This window comes from Lates calcarifer, linkage group LG18 (genome assembly GCF_001640805.2).
Source record: "Lates calcarifer isolate ASB-BC8 linkage group LG18, TLL_Latcal_v3, whole genome shotgun sequence".
Classification (NCBI taxonomy): domain Eukaryota; kingdom Metazoa; phylum Chordata; class Actinopteri; family Centropomidae; genus Lates; species Lates calcarifer.
In genome coordinates, this window is record NC_066850.1 from 17,557,253 (window position 1) to 17,573,288 (window position 16,036).

Here is a 16,036-nt window from a genome sequence, read left to right on the forward strand (position 1 = left end):
GTTTGGTCATTTGATAAGAATCCCCCCAGGATGCCTCCCTGTTAAAGTCCTCCTAACAGGGGGGCATGTGGAAAACCAAGAACAGACTTTTAGAGATTTCATGTTCTGTTTCAAGGCCTGGGAATAGTTCATGATCCCCTAGGAGGAGCTGGAGGATGTAGCCATGTAGGGGGATGACTGGATGAATGAACAACTGATGACAGTCTGCTGACATCCCTTTTTAACAATGCACCCATTATGTCTATGCCAAATTAGCCACGAGCAGTATTTGTCCATAAGAAGACTGGATCTGCAAATTTGTTAATCATGGTGCATCTCCGATCAGTGGAAGTGATGAGTCTGATAGTGGGAGACTGCCAAGGCACAAGTCGGCTACTTTTCAGTAACCCTCGCAGGCTAATGTTATTTACACTGAAAGAACAGCCATTGGTAGCACTACTAACACAATTACCCCATCTACAACATAATTAGTGCAGTTGGTTTATGTAGATAATACTAAGGCTTTTAGCAATTTGTTGTCGTATCACTAACTTTGAGTGTGCATAACTCTGTAATATTACTATAGGACCATTAACACTCTATGATGCTATCATTAGCTGTCTGTGTGTAGATGTTCATAATGTTTATGGTAGTATTGATGTCAGATGATATCAGCCAGCAGTGTGTTTGCATTCCTCCCTCTGTTATATTGAGGCTCATACCAGTGGAGAACTGCTTCACTAGCTCAAAGTGCTTATCAGTTTGTTGGTCGTGTCTGTAATATCGCTATAGGTCCCTTCCAGTCAGCGATGGTCTCAATAGCTGTCAATGAGCCTGCTGATAGCAGAACAAGTCTCTGATTGGAGCAACGCTAATCAACACTCCACACTTCTCTTGCTCTCATTACTGCTAATGAGCCAATCCACTGAACACAGTGAGGGACCGCCAACTCAGCCAATTAGAGGCCTGTTTGTTCAAATAAACACAGCCATGGTGGGATAACATGGAAGGAGAGAAGGCAGAGGCTGTGGGCATTATGAAATATGAATGGCCTCAGATACGGGCTCTATTGAAAAAGGAATTAACAGTAATTTGATAATTTGATCTCCTTAATTGCTTCTCTGTTGCACAGATGATTGTTAATATTTAAGACAGATTGGTCATGGCTGCTGAGCGTTCATGTATCAGTGTTTCCAATTGTGTATGTGTGTGTGTCTTTGTGTGTGTTGGCAGAGTCTGACTGGCACATATTACCATTCGTAATGAATATGCTTTTCAGCCATGCTGTTTGAAGCAGTTACACTTTGCCTTTTGACTTGGTTTATTGAAAAATGCAGTACTAGGTTTGTTTGCTGTGAATATGCTCATATCTCTTTGCTTTCCCTCTTTTCTCTCTCTCTTTCTCTCTCTCTCTCTCTGTGCAGAGACAGGAGAGCAGGGAAGTGCTGGTTGGAATGTTGTTTCTGGTGTTTCCCTTCATTCCTGCCAGTAATCTTTTCTTCAGGGTTGGATTCGTCGTGGCCGAGAGGGTTCTCTACATGCCAAGGTGAGTTTGTGTAGGTGGGCATCTACAGTATGCATATATATTTCTAGTGTTATTAGTACCTACTGTGTTCAAAGAGTAAAAAATATATTGATAAAAATTGGTTTTTGGGTTTTTAAAACAAGGGCATTTCTAACAAAATGTAAGATTTTCACACTGGATCCACATTGCACACTGCAAAACACATCTTTTTAATTTTCTTTTTTTTCCCTGCTTCTCCCATTTCCCATCAAAACTTAAGGCAAAAATATGTGTAAGAGAATTGTCATACTTTGTGTAGCTATGTTGACATAAGTGGTTTGAGATCTCACAGTGAGAGGTGGCCATCTGGCCTATTAAGAGCTTTGGAGACTAAAGACAGCTTCTGTTTAAAATTGTAACATTTTTTAACCAAATTCCTAGGATGTGAATGTGTAATGTCTACAAACCCTTTGATAAGAATATGACAAGAAATGCTAGTGCCTCATCTAAAGACAGAAGTGTTGATACCTGCTCTAAATTGTCACATTCAAAGGTGAGGTGAAAAGCCTACTGTCACAGTCTCCTCCTGGCTGCTTTCCACTGCCTCCCATATCCCTCTCCAGGAACTTTTTGCATCTCTTTTGTAGCAGGGGATATTTAGGCCTCATTTACACTTAGATCACATAAATGGATTGAATCCTTTAGTTGAAACCACCTATGGAGGTGGTTGTGACTCATTAGCCAGATGTTGAAAACGTGGCTGAATCTGTGTCTCCAAGACACATAAGTGTATGTAATCCTCCTCCCATGGTGCAACTGTGCCATCAAGCAGTGTCTGAAAATATCCATTCACTGTCTGATTTTCTTAACAGCAGCCAATGTTCCACTAAAACAACACTGACGTGAGCTGCTGTCCCCTATCTTGTTAAAGCAACAAGGAAGAACGGCTCCAGAGAGTTCTACACATATAATCAAATACAAAGTGCTGCTGTGGCATTAATCTGATTGCAGATCAGTTCAGGCACAAAGAGATCTGTGTGGGTGAGAGAACAACAATCCATGTGGATGACGGAGTGGCATAAGTTAGAGCCATGAAGATGATGAATTTTGCAGTTCATAAATACAGTTCATTCATGGGTTTGCTTCCACAATTCGTAAGTGGGAGAAACTTGGAACAACAAAGACTCTTCCTAGAGCTGGCCATCTGGCCAGACTAAGAAATCAAGGGAGAAGGGAGAAGGAACTAAGAACCCTATGGTCTCTCTGGCTGGGCTCCAGAGATCCTGTGTGGAGATGGAGAAACTCCCAGTTGGACAACCATCACTGCATCACTCTCCTGATCTGGGCTTCATGGCTGAGTGGCAAGACAGAAGCCTCTCATCAGTGAAAAACACATGAAAGCCCACTTGGTGTTTGCCAAAAAAGCACCTAAGGGACTTTTAGACTGTGAGAAACAAGATTCTCTGATCAGATAAAACCAAGATTGAACTGTTTGATCTCAATTCTAAGTGTTGTATCTGGAGAAAACTAGGCACTGATGGCAGCATCATGCAGTGGCAGGGACAGAGAGACTAGTCCGGGTGGATGGAAAGCTGAATGGAAAGGACAGACATGAAAACCTGGTACAGAGCTCTCAGGACCTTAGACTGGGCTGAAGGGGTTACCTTCCAACAGGACAATGATCCTAAGCACACAGCCAACACAATGTGGAAGTGTCTTAGGGACAACTCTGTGAATGTTCTTGAGAAGCCCAGCCAGAGCCCTGATTTGAACCAAATCAAACATCTCTGGAAAGACCTGAAATCCATCCAATCTGACAGCGTTAGAGGATCTACAGAGAGGAATGGTAGAAATCCCCAAATCCAGGTGTGGAAAGCTTGTTGCATCATACCCAAGAAGAGTTGAGGTTGCCAAAGGTGTTTGAACTAAATAAACTTGAAAAAGAAGTTCAAACACTGCTTACATTTTCACCTCCACACAGTGGATGTGATTGTTGGATTGTCAGTTTTAGAAAATTGACAGTCTGGGTCAGTCTCATTCAATAGCTGGAAAGGTGGAAACGCCATGAAAGCACTAAAATGTAAACAGTGAAAAGTCTGATCATAGTGTTGCACTGTCTCACTGTCTCTAATGACACCAAAGTTTGCAGTAATTTATGATATTAATCATTTGAAAGATTTAATGAGGTGAAAACCACTCACCTTGCCTGGGTGATTGCTTACTGTGCTTTGGTGTGTGTGGGTGTGTGGTCATCTCCGAGTCCTCACACACTCTCACACAGCAGTATCACTCTCCGCTGCGCCTCACTCTCAAGTCAAGAGCCCCTCCACTCTCACTGGAGAGCCACCACTTACTTTGTTTTCCTTCTCTCAATCGCTCTCTGTCCTCCTTTTCTCTGTCAGTCAGTCTGTCCGTTATTCCCTCTGTCCGACTCTCACTGCCACTCTCACTCCATCTCTCCCTCATTAACTCAAACCCCATCACTTGTTTTCTGCACTTTTGTGTTTTCAGTCTTCTACTCCAGACGGAGCTGTTGTCTCTCAGAGCTCCGTTTTTCTTCGATTTTCTTTCTGTCAGATTTCATAGGCAGTTAATCCTATCCTAGGTTTTGTGATGCATGAAAATATGTGCCCCATGAATTATGAGATCCTTAAGGGCCATGGGTGACCTTGGTTAGGCTTAGAGGGCCCATGGGGTCCACACACTTTCATGCAAATGCTCTCGTAGTGAATCCCCCCTCCAAGTAGCAGGCTTTGGCTGGAAGCAGATGCCTTCAGGGGGTAGAGCTCAGAGAAATCCTCTGACTTGATCTCACTCAGCGCTCACTTAACCTGCTGCATGGCTAATTGCAGTGTAACTGTCAGCAGACGCTTCTGCTGCTTCCTGAACTCAGTTCAAACACCAGCTGTCCTCTGTGAATTACTTTCCTCTCAGCTCTGAGAGAACTCAGGCACTTTCAACATGGAAGTAGCCTTTGGTTCCAGATGGTTACTTTAGGAGGCCTGATTAGCTGGGATGCATTTTAAGTATATATTGATGTATGTTCATTCACAGTTGTAGAGTTCCATGTCATGCAACACAGTGGCTATTTTCACATGCTATAAATACAGGAAAAAACGAGCATTACAAAATCTACCTTGCATTTTAAATATGTCAGTGACAGAGTATGGTCTAGACCTGCTCTATATGAAAAGTGCCTTCAGATGACTTTTGTTGTGATTTGGCGCTATATAAATAAAATTGAATTGAACCGTGCAACATTGGGTGCCCTGGTGTTTAGCTTTGATTTAAACATATACATTTTTATTTCAAACCCCCCTTTTTGTTTTTGTATTTTTTACTGGTAGTGCTCCCAGTAACTCTCACTATTGGTCGGTCTGTCAGTCCATTACTAAAATATCTCAACAACTGTTGGGTTGAGTACCAGCTTGACTGGAAAACCCTAGCCTGTGGAGACTTGTTAGAATGTGCACCACGTGAACAATTCTCACATGGATGAATGAGGCACAATGAATGTGTTTCTAAATATGTCCCAGGATGTCACCTGTTACCTTACCTGGTTAGCTTGTCTCTTAGCCAATCACATATTCCCTAGTCTTTCATAAGCAAGCAAGCTCAACAACTGCAACCAAACTTTGCAACAGCAACAACAACAAGGTAATTCTGCCTGAACCAAATAGAGGCCACTGTGAATCAACACTACACACCGCACACACACACACCACACACACACACAGTCGGGAACATCCCTTTTATTGAACTTGGCAAAGCCAGATATGCTACCCACATGGCTGGTTAACTAGGACATTGGGGTTGGAAGCTTGGTTACTGGTTATTGCATTACAGTGAAGGGACAGTGTAGCAACTGTAGCAGCTAACATTAGATGCTTAATTCAAAGTAACCTGAGAAATGTTTTTATTCTAAAGCTGTTCCTCAGCAAGAGACACACAACTGTGTGAAGTGTCTCTCTGTAGTCACTCCAGTGTTTTTTGTTGTTGTTGTTGTTTTTGTTTTTTTTTTTGTTTTCATGTGGGTTGTCATTTCCTCTTGAACTGGTCAGTTTTAGTAGCATTTTCGCATGATTTGTATTAACTCTAACTAATTAGTACGCAAAAGCCTCCATAAAAATGCAGATAGTGACCTTAAAGCAGTGCAGTGATGCACCAGCAGAATGCAGCAGAATACATCTTTAAATTAAAAAAGATTACCAAATGATGCCATCACCTCCTAAACTGTTGTTGTGATTTGACCCTTTTTAAAGAGGAACCAGACATGGAAGAAGATATAAAGAGCGTATGTCTACCTCCTCATCCACTTATGCCTCCTTTCCTCCCATCCTCTAACCATCCTTTTCCTCCCTCCCTCTCTTAATCTCCTCCCTCCTCAGGTGGTGCAGCATATGTGATTAGCTAAATGTTAATGACTTGAGAGTTTAAATATGAGATGAGGACGAGCTGCATTAGAGAAGATGGGTTTGGTGGCAGGAAGAGGAAGGTGATACAGTATGACCTGGGTATTTGTAGGTTGGGGGGGTTTCAGAAAATATCAGAAAAAAGAATATTATTTTCGATTGTTTTCGTTATTAATCAGGGTTACAGTGTGGAGTGGAGTCATCTGCAGAGACCAGCAGCAGGATTAGCAGTGATTTCTATTCAGACAGGTTTCTAAACCCCAGACAGGAAGAAGGATAAAAAGTTGGTGGCATTAATAACTCCCACTGCAGACCTGCAAGCACACAGTCAACTCTGCAGCAGCACAGCAAACTACTGTACGCTCTATCAACTATGTATTACAGATCACAACAGCACAGCTCAGGTATATGTGCACAGAACAGTGTTATTGGTTCCTGACCTTGCCATTGTGTTTCCATGGTGACATATGAGCATCTGTGGCATTGCTGCATTGGCTCATCAGCCCTGAGACGGCAGAATAAAAAGGGAAGTCTGCGCTGATAAGGAAATAATTCAACTGCAGAAACAACAAGAATCACAGGAGAGGAAATGTTTCACCAGGAGGCAGAAACACACTCTACAGCTGACTGCTGTCATGGTTCAATGGAGAGGAGCTGCTCACTCACACAGGATACACTCTCATCCATATATAAATAATATTATTTGCACAAGGTGGCACTTGGTTAATTTTGACACCTGATTTAGATTTTTTTAAGTCAAGTTTTAGTCAACAACAACTATATACATTTTGGTCTAGTTTTCCTCAGCACCCACACACACTGATGTTATCATTTTAGAGAGAGGGTGATGCGTGCCTTTTGTGACTAGAAGAGAAATTTGTATGTTCCCGTGGCATTTGTTCATCTGTATGGTAATGTATGTGTAGCATGGTAATGTGTGTGTGGAGCATGGTAATGTGTGTGTGGAGCATGGTAATGTGCCTCAGTGTGCATCTGAGGGCTGATTGGATTGTTTTTCATAAGAGAATTAGTATAGGATAATCTAATTTTCTCCAGTGTTGATTCACACACTGTTGCGTTTCAGCGTCATACCAGTTACACACACATATGCATATACACTTACACATACATTAGTGGACAATCTGTCCTGTCTGTGTAGAATGCTTACACTGTGTCTGTGTATTTTCTGTGTTTTCTTGGTCCTTCTCTCTGTCCTTAGTCTGTACTAAGTACGTGGTATTCTTTCATCACACTGTTCAGCCCCATCATTCCTGCCATGAACAAAGAATCCATTTTACTGTCAAGACCTTCACTTTTCCTAAGTTCACCAATCTGGTTCAACTAGCTACAATGAAAAATGAAAAATCAATGAAAATTTCTTCCAGTGGGCAGAACACTCTGCAGTGTACCACAGTTATAAGGAACGCTCGGCCAAAAACTTAGAGTGGGTGGCATTCATGGTTTAGTGTTTGAAAATGATGTGAATCAGAATCCAAATTATTTATTGTCACATGCACAGTAAAGGGTAATCACTGGACAGGTGATAAAAACAAAACATACACAACTTAAATATAAAAGTGCAAATGAAAAATAGCAGCACTAAGTGTGTGTGTGTATGCATACACACGCCATCCAGGGCTCAGTCAGTTCAGTGTGTGTGTGAGAGAGAGTTGTTCACAAGCCTGATTTCATGTATAAAGAAACTGTTGGTAAGTCTTGTTGTCCATCTCACACTCCTGTAACGTTTTCCTGACGGTAGAAGTGTGGAGACGGTGTGTGGTGGTGTGTACTGTCTCTGATGATGTTGTGGATCCTCACTCAGGTGAACACCTGGGGGGGGGGTATTAGGAGGGTATTTGGGCTTGGGAGGGTGGGGGCTCCTGTCAGCAGGGTGGGCTGCCCTGCAAACACAATGATGGGGGAAAGTGATTTACAGTGTTCAGCCAAAACCCACTTTACTTTTGGATTCTCTGTCAATTTAGAATCAACTGAACCGTCAGTATGGGGCCAGGTTTGGTTCACAAATTTAGCAAAGAAGTGTTCACCGCTATGCACCATGCCAACGTGATAAAACATGATTTTTCTGAAACAAAATAGAAATAACTAAAACTGTTGTAAATAGTCACAACATAAAACAACATGATGGTTATATTATCAGAGAGACTCCTGTGCTTCTATGTGAAGTAACATTGAGGATTGAACATTTTTGAAATGGGAATAAAGAGTGCCTCTGGAAATGTTATCCCCACTGAGCATAGCAAACAGAAGAGATAACATACACAACAACACACAGTCAGTCAAACACACACGTACAAACAGCATCAGAAAACAATCGCAGACAGAATGACTGATGCCTCCTCACACTGTTTGTCTGACACAGCTGGCAGGAAACACACAGGGAGGGAAGTGTGTGAGCCAATCACCCTGCCTGTTTAGGGATGGGGTAGAGATGTGTTAAAAAGAGAGAGAGAGAGAGAGAGAGAGAGAGAGGGCTGGAAGTCATTAGTAGCTGTTCTTGTCTCCTGAAGTTAGCCTCTGTGTTATCCTGCATTTCCATGTTTATTTGCTGTCAGATTTTTTTCACGTCCTTTCTTTTGTTTACATCCAAGTGCTTTTATATATAAAAGCAGGACCGCTGAATAGAAATCCAGCAGCTTTAATTTCTCCATATCATGAAATTTTCAATTTGTCGATTAAGACTTTGCATCTCGAACATGCAACTGTTATATATTAGATAGATAGATGTGAAGATGATGAAGAGGTCTCCACTGACACTGTCCTGCTTGTATATAGAAGTTTATTACAAAGAAGCCCAGCATCAAACCAAGCACTGCAGTAGCCTGTGAGAGGATCTGAGCCAATATAGATCTCTCTCTCTAACAGCTCTAAACATCCAGTGTATGTAGGTTAGTTGTCTTCATGTTCTATAGGAAACATCTGGACCTCACTCACTGACCTCACATTCCCAAGAAACAGAGAGGGAGGGAGGCCCCTCTCTCTAACACTTACAGATTTATGTTCACGGCTGTTAACCTAAACATGAGCCCAACAAATAAAAACCATATATGGAACTTCAGATACTAAACAACCACAACGCATTTGTCAAACCAATTATAGCACCTCATCTGGCTGAACATTTGTTTTTGCTGTCATCCCAGATATTCTTATACAGTAACGTGGAAGGTAATATTGCTGACAGTCCCTGACATGCAAATATAGCAACAATTTGTCAGCAGTTGAATTTATACTTCTCTCTCCAGATAACGTGTTCACTTCTCTGGCAGAGCTGCTCGCAGGAAGCTACAGGAATCCATCACTCCCTCAGCTTTTCAGCACATGTGCCCAGTCAGCAGCTTGCATAGGAATGAACGGGTGTCATTTTGGAACACAGCATCCAGTTTGTAGCTCTCTAATTAAAGTTGGTGGTCTGTGTGAATGGATAAAACATGCAGTGGATACCTCTTCAGTGTGGGTTTGAATGCAGCTCACACAGTGCCCAGCTTTGTGTCTCTGCAGAGAGCCAGAGTGAAACTGGAACTTCCTGGTTCTGTTTCAGAAGTAATACAACCTCATTTAAAAACCCAAATGCAGCCTTGGAATAGGAACCATAGGTTTAAATAAGGACAATGGAAAAAAACGGGGGGGGGTAATCCAATATTGTTTATTACATTGTTTATTTAAGTATTTCTGCTGCCGTTATTGAACCATTTTCCCCATGAGTTCTAGACCAGTAAGCATCACAGCTCAACTAAAAGGGAGAGTCCACGAGTGGCCACAGTGTAATTGTAGTTTAACTGTTAAAGTCACAAAGCTTTTAACTTAAGTGCTGCAGTGGATGCTGATTTGTCTCGTCTTAGACATCCCTCCATTCCTCCCTCCTCTTTCCACTTCTCTGTCTTCCTCTCATCTTTTTTCACGACCATGTTTTTTTTCCTCCCTTCACTGAGCTCTCTAAGCCTTTTGGTGACTTGTCTTCCTGGCAGGGTGGTGCAGCGGTTAGCTGTCGCCTCAGTGTCAGCTGGGACAGGCTCCAGACCCCTAACGATAAGCAGTATAGATAATGGATGGATGGATGACTTCTCTTCCCTCTGTCCTTTTATTGTGTCGTTTTCCTCTAAGGTGCAGTGTTTCACTGTATCTTGGTTGGAAACTGGCAGCAGTGTGGAAGGAGTAGCCACACACACTTCAGTACAGTCTGTGTTTATATATGTGTGTGAAGATGACAGCAAACACAGAGACATTGTGTTATGTCTGTGTGTGTTTCAGAAAGTATGAACACCCATCGACCTCAAGGGGTTTGGGGACGTTAAGTTATATCACATAGGTTTGAAAGGAGTGTGTAAAGTGAGGACAGTGAGTAAGACTCCAGTAGAGGACATAGAGGATGTAAGACTCCATTAACAGAATGAGAAGAGATCTTGAATAACATCTTTCCTTTTTTTGTCTCTCACCCTCCCTCCTGTCCACTTGTTTTTCCTCCCAAACTATCTTTTATTTTCCTCCCCTCCCCTCGTTTACTTCCTCCCTCCTTCTCCAGCATGGGTTACTGCATCTTGGTGGCTCACGGCCTGAGTCGGCTGTGTTCAGTGGTGGGTCGTTGGGGCACCACGGTCCTCAGTGTCTCCATGCTGCTGCTCCTCCTGCTCTTCTCCTGGAAGACTGTCCAGCAGAACCACGTCTGGCTTTCCAGGGAGGCCCTCTTCAGGTAAGGGGTGTGTGTGTGTGTGTGTGTGTGTGTGAGCATCCTAAACATGTCAATATGCCCATAGATCAACACTGTTGTCACTTTCACAATTTTAAGCTACAGTCAAGCAAATTTCCCAGTGGAAAATGTCAAGTTGGCATACAGTAATTACCCATTATCTGTGTGTGTTGTTGGATTTCATTGTTAAATGTTGAATGTTAACTGTAGTTGACAGTGCATGTATATGTGAGGAGTCTTTGTGCTGTGATGCTCATGTTTGTTTCTTTCTCTCAAACGCTCAAGACAAATTTCTCCTCAGAGAGACAATAAAGGCTAATCCTATCCTATCCTCTTTTACATGCAGGAATGTGGAGTACTGTAATAAAGGCACTCTAATGACAGCAGTCCCCTCACATTCAAATTGGCATAGTTTCAATGCAGCATTGAGATCTGTTCAGAGAGAGAGGAATCTCAAGTTTCATCTTTTCAATACAGTGAAATGTGGAACTACAAAGAGATGGATGACTGTGCATAACATTTTTATTTTCAAAAGGCTCAATGCTAACTTCAGAAGGGAATGCTAGCCTGAGTTACGCTGCATTACAGGTAAAACAGGTGAGATTTGGTTACACCCCAGTCCCCACCTACAGTAGCATCATATTCACATTTGCAGAGTTGTGGTGACCACAGTTGTATTATAACTGCTTTAGCTATATTTTGCAAGTAATTATATGCAGTGCAGCTGATGGTGGACAATTGCGATTGAACTTAATACTATGGAACACTACACAAAAGAAGCGTGGTGCCATTTTACTGAGGCAAAACTACTCCAAACATATGAAAATTGTTTTAATTATGAGTTAATGACAACTAATCCTGTGACTCTAAGTGCATTAAAAAGTCAAAGATACTGACCTTTAAACCACCTGATCAACAAGTGGTATTACACTCGCAGTCTTTCCACATGGTTAACACAACCACAGCGCACTAGTTAAGCTAATGGAGAATTGTTGTTAAGAAGCTAAAATGAAAGCTGTCTGTATGTAATCTAACTGGTTAGTTTGCCAATAATCTTAAGATTTGGGAAATTCCTGTCAACTTTTCTGATAAGACAAACCAGCCCATCGACATTGCTGCTATAGAAACAATATTTAGTTGTATTTAAAATATGACTCAACTCGACTCCTGTTCTGAATTTATTCTTATTTATTCTTCAAATTTAAAATTAAAAAAACCCCAGTTATTTGTTAATGAAAAAGAACTGGTAACAGTCTGAGCCGGACTGATAGGGGTCTGGATGAATTTTATATAAAGATAAAATCCTAATGAGACCCATCCCTACAGTTGGTCAGTGGCTTCACCCTGACTTCAGGCAGATGAGCAAATCACTGTTCAAGTCACTTCACTATAAGCCTTGTTTAACCAGTGATATTTTGTGCTTATTATTTTTTATTGTGCATAATGTGAATGATTACATTATCTTCTCCCATATTAAAGGGCAACTTAAATAATTCATGTGGATTTAAGATACATTTCCTTAATGAAAATAGAACATTTCCTTTAAATGAAACAATAACAATAACTTTCGGCTGGTAAGGAGCACCAGTGTTACTAGAGGAGAAGTGAGTATGGAGTCCTGGTGTGTGGGTGGTTTTCCTGGAAACAAAGCCAAAAACAACCTGATACTAAACCACAGGATGTTCACAAGCATGTCCACGCTCTAGCATAAGCTATCTGCATAGACAGGGGTCATATTACAGAAACAACACAGAACATCTGAATACATTTTACATGACATCTTCACCCTCCTCAGTTGCATGAATCAGACATCTGCTCCAAAGCACACAGTAGTAACAAAGTGAATAAATGATCACACTAACGATTCTGCATACTATTCTTGGGGCTAATATATGCCTATATGTTTTTAAGCCTATATATGTGGACACATACAGGCTCAAAACATTGGGCTCAAGTTGCAGACCACCTCGTAACTGTGGGGCGTTCACTGGGAGTGCAGTGAGGAAGCTGCCAGTGTTTCTCTGTAATGGTTGTGTTTGTGATAATAACACTCACCAGACTGATGTCGTGATTTGGTCATGTGCAGCTGGCACACGGAGCAATGCAAATTTGTCTAAGAGTTAACAACAAAACCTTGTATGAATTGTGTCCAGCATTTTATCTAACTGACTGACTAGTCTGCGTTTTGTTTATTTATTTATTTATCTGTCCATTAAATGACGTCTGTCTTTCAATACAGATGTGGACACACTGGCTCTGCTGTGTGTGTGTGTGTGTGTGTGTGGGTTGGTGTAGCTGGAGGTCCTTTATTGTTAATGTTTGTGTGTGTTCACATAGAGCTACACAAACACTCAGATACTGACAAAAGCTCCATTCAGACAGGATTAACATTAGAGGAGAATGAAGAATGAAATATTCACTGTGCTGCTCAGTGATTTAATAACCGCTCTGGATGGAATTTTAACCAATGAGAAATTACAGGATATAGTCTCTAATAGACACGGACATTCAGCAGGACAGACAGAGAAAAAGAGTAAAGCCTCTTTGGGGAGTGTGTGTGTTGGGGTGAGGTGGGCGGGATCCAGGTATTATTCAATCATCTCTCCTCCCACAGAGACATAGGTCCAGTCTGAATACAGATTTGTTTTTTCTTGAAAGACGTTTGCTCTCAGGGGAGACGTCTTCACCTCGTTTCTTCATTCCTCTTCCTCTCCCTTCTCTTCTTCCTCGTTTCAGGTCTGGTATCCAGACTCTGCCTCACAATGCCAAAGTCCACTACAACTACGCCAACTTCCTGAAAGACAGTGGTCGGCACCAGGAGGCCATTCACCACTACACCACTGCCCTCAGGTCTGACACCGCACTAAACTAAATCTGTCTCTATGGGTTTTTAACACTGTGTTCACACAGGGGGTGAAGTGTGAGCAGCAGGTTAATGGAGAAGAGTAGTCGCCCACGTTTTTGCAGCACTCAGCCAAACACATCATCACTGTAGTTACATGCAAAAAAGTGAGGAAAACAGAAATATATGCTCTGGGCAGCATTTACAGGTGTGCAGCAGGAGTAAAATGTAGCTGTCACGTGGCCTTTGTTGACAGCTGGATTGATTCAAATACAAGCATGAGACAAATGAGTAAAAAACATGAGGCTGAAACACTTCCTGTGTGGATACATCCTCTTTACATGCTACATGACTTTGTATGTTACTAAGTTTCCCTCCGACACTCAACTTCAAACCTCATTCTGCCGGTGAGATTGAGTCTTGTGGCTGTTTGTGCAAACTTAAAACATACTGAGCTTTATTATAAAGCGAATGCTATTTTAAAGGATAATTCTGGTATTTTTGAACTTTATTTTCTCTTTTTTTGTAAATGACTCAACAACAACAATCTTTTGAATCAACAACATTATGGATAGGGTTCCTACAGAGATAGATATTTTTATTAAAGCATAAGATCCTTTTTGTTTAACCAGAAATATCATTATACAGTATATCACTACCAGACTCCATAGACAAAAACAGGACTTTTACTGACTGCCTTATCTGTTAGTTTGTTTGTTACTGTGTGACTCTCAGTGGTGGAAGCAATATTCAGATCCTATACATAAGTAAAAGTATAATAAATAACAAACCAACTCTGATCAAGGCACTAAGAGAGGTTATATATTTGCATAACACACTGTCAGATAAGCTCTTTTGTCACTATGTTTTGGCATAAAATGCTGCAAATTGATTGTGACATGGGGAGTTATCATTGCAGCTGAAATTTTAATGTTAATTTAAACAACACATTAACTTTTATGTAAATATAATGTGACACGCAGCGTTATGAAGTTCTGGTTCTGATTATGTGTGCAGTTTAATGCAAATTTCTACCATGACACTGGGACTTTAATGCAGATTAATTGTGATGTAGGGAGTTAGTATTGCCATGATATATTTTTCTTGTAAAACTTAAATTGTCAGTAGCATTTTCTTTTTCTTAAAATACATCACCATAATCACACATTTGCATAAAATGTCAAGTGTAGACAGTGCATATGCAAAAAAAAAAACTTTTACTGATGCTCAATGAAAAAACTCAACTCAGAAGTCAGATCTGCACACTGTGCTGACAGCTCAGGCAGGGATTTGAGTTTTGATCTTTGTCAGGCATCATAAGAAAGTGGGATTTAATTCAATACAACTTTATTTATCCCTGGAGGGGGAATTGCAGCAGCTAGAGTTTGCTAGTTTGCTAAAGTATGCAGAGAGTTGTAAGGGAGAGCATGAAATAACCTGGTGCAAACAAAAACACGAGTTTAAGTTGTTCTTGTGCTTGTCTGCAGGAAAACATGTGTTTTGTACCAAACGTTGAATCAGATAGAATAGTTGCAGTGCCCTTTTACCCAATCACCCATCAGTTTCCTGATTTGTCAAGCTTGTGAAAAAAAGGTCCAATTAAATACTAAAAACATGGCCCTGAACGACAGAGTCCACTTCTAGTGAATGAGCTTAAAACGTCCCATGAAAAGGTTTTGGGATCGTAGCTTCTATTTATTTGATATGGTTCTACATGAATCAGGATCTTATGGAGGGACCTTATCATCAGGTGGGACTTGTTAAAAAAAAGGGGCAGAAAAACAGAGATGTCATAAATTCTGTGCCTTTTTAAACAAAAAAGCTTGAGCCATTCATGTTTTAGTCACATTTAAGTAAATAGGTGGCACAGATGTGCAGAGCCAGAACAACAATGAATGTGACCCAAATATAACCTACTAACAAATACTGTGTGTGTAACAAAGCCTTCTTTGCATTTAATGAATAAGATGGTTTATTTAGTTTAGTGAGTTTATTTATAACTCCAGGTGCAGGATGTGTCCTTGTACATTCTGACCCTTTAAAGGAAGAAAAATGGGTAGAGTGCTGTAAAAGTAGGTGAGAAGCATTTTTGACATGTATTTGGCATAGTATGGTTAACTCAAGGTCACTGCATAGAAAATAAGTCATTTTTATTTCATGTGACCTTTAAGAAACCATGCTCCATTTGATGGCTGTTAGCCAGTGTACTGTACTGTACTGTACTGTTTATTTTTAGTGGTTGGCTCCAGTGGGAATTTAACCTTTCAAAGTATGACAGCATCAGTGGCGCATCCACACACTGAGCTCTGCAAAAACATTTTTTAAATTATTTTATTGACTAATATTGGATGTCCTGTCTCACATAATTAAACCCAGCGAGGTTAATATAATGTGCATACACAGTCTTACAAATAATACACACACACCTTTGGGTGCATGCTCTCATGCATGTAATGGTCTTGTTTCAGCTCACAGCTCATGCTCTGTTCATCTATCACACACACACAGGCTGCATTAATGAAAGAGAGCGTCCATTAGTTGTCCCTGTCACTGGAGAGACTGCCTGAGGAACCACAGAGATGTGGTTCAGCTCTTCT

At 41.0% G+C, this 16,036-nt stretch overlaps 1 protein-coding gene across 1 annotated transcript in view; it reads left to right on the forward strand.

The window, feature by feature from the left end:
- The window catches only part of tmtc1 (transmembrane O-mannosyltransferase targeting cadherins 1), a 116,300-nt gene that overhangs the window by 82,664 nt on the left and 17,600 nt on the right, over positions 1-16,036 (forward strand). The window contains 3 exon segments of the mRNA XM_018697122.2: positions 1,404-1,525; positions 10,433-10,600; positions 13,334-13,447. Coding sequence (XP_018552638.1) covers positions 1,404-1,525; positions 10,433-10,600; positions 13,334-13,447 — 404 coding nt within the window.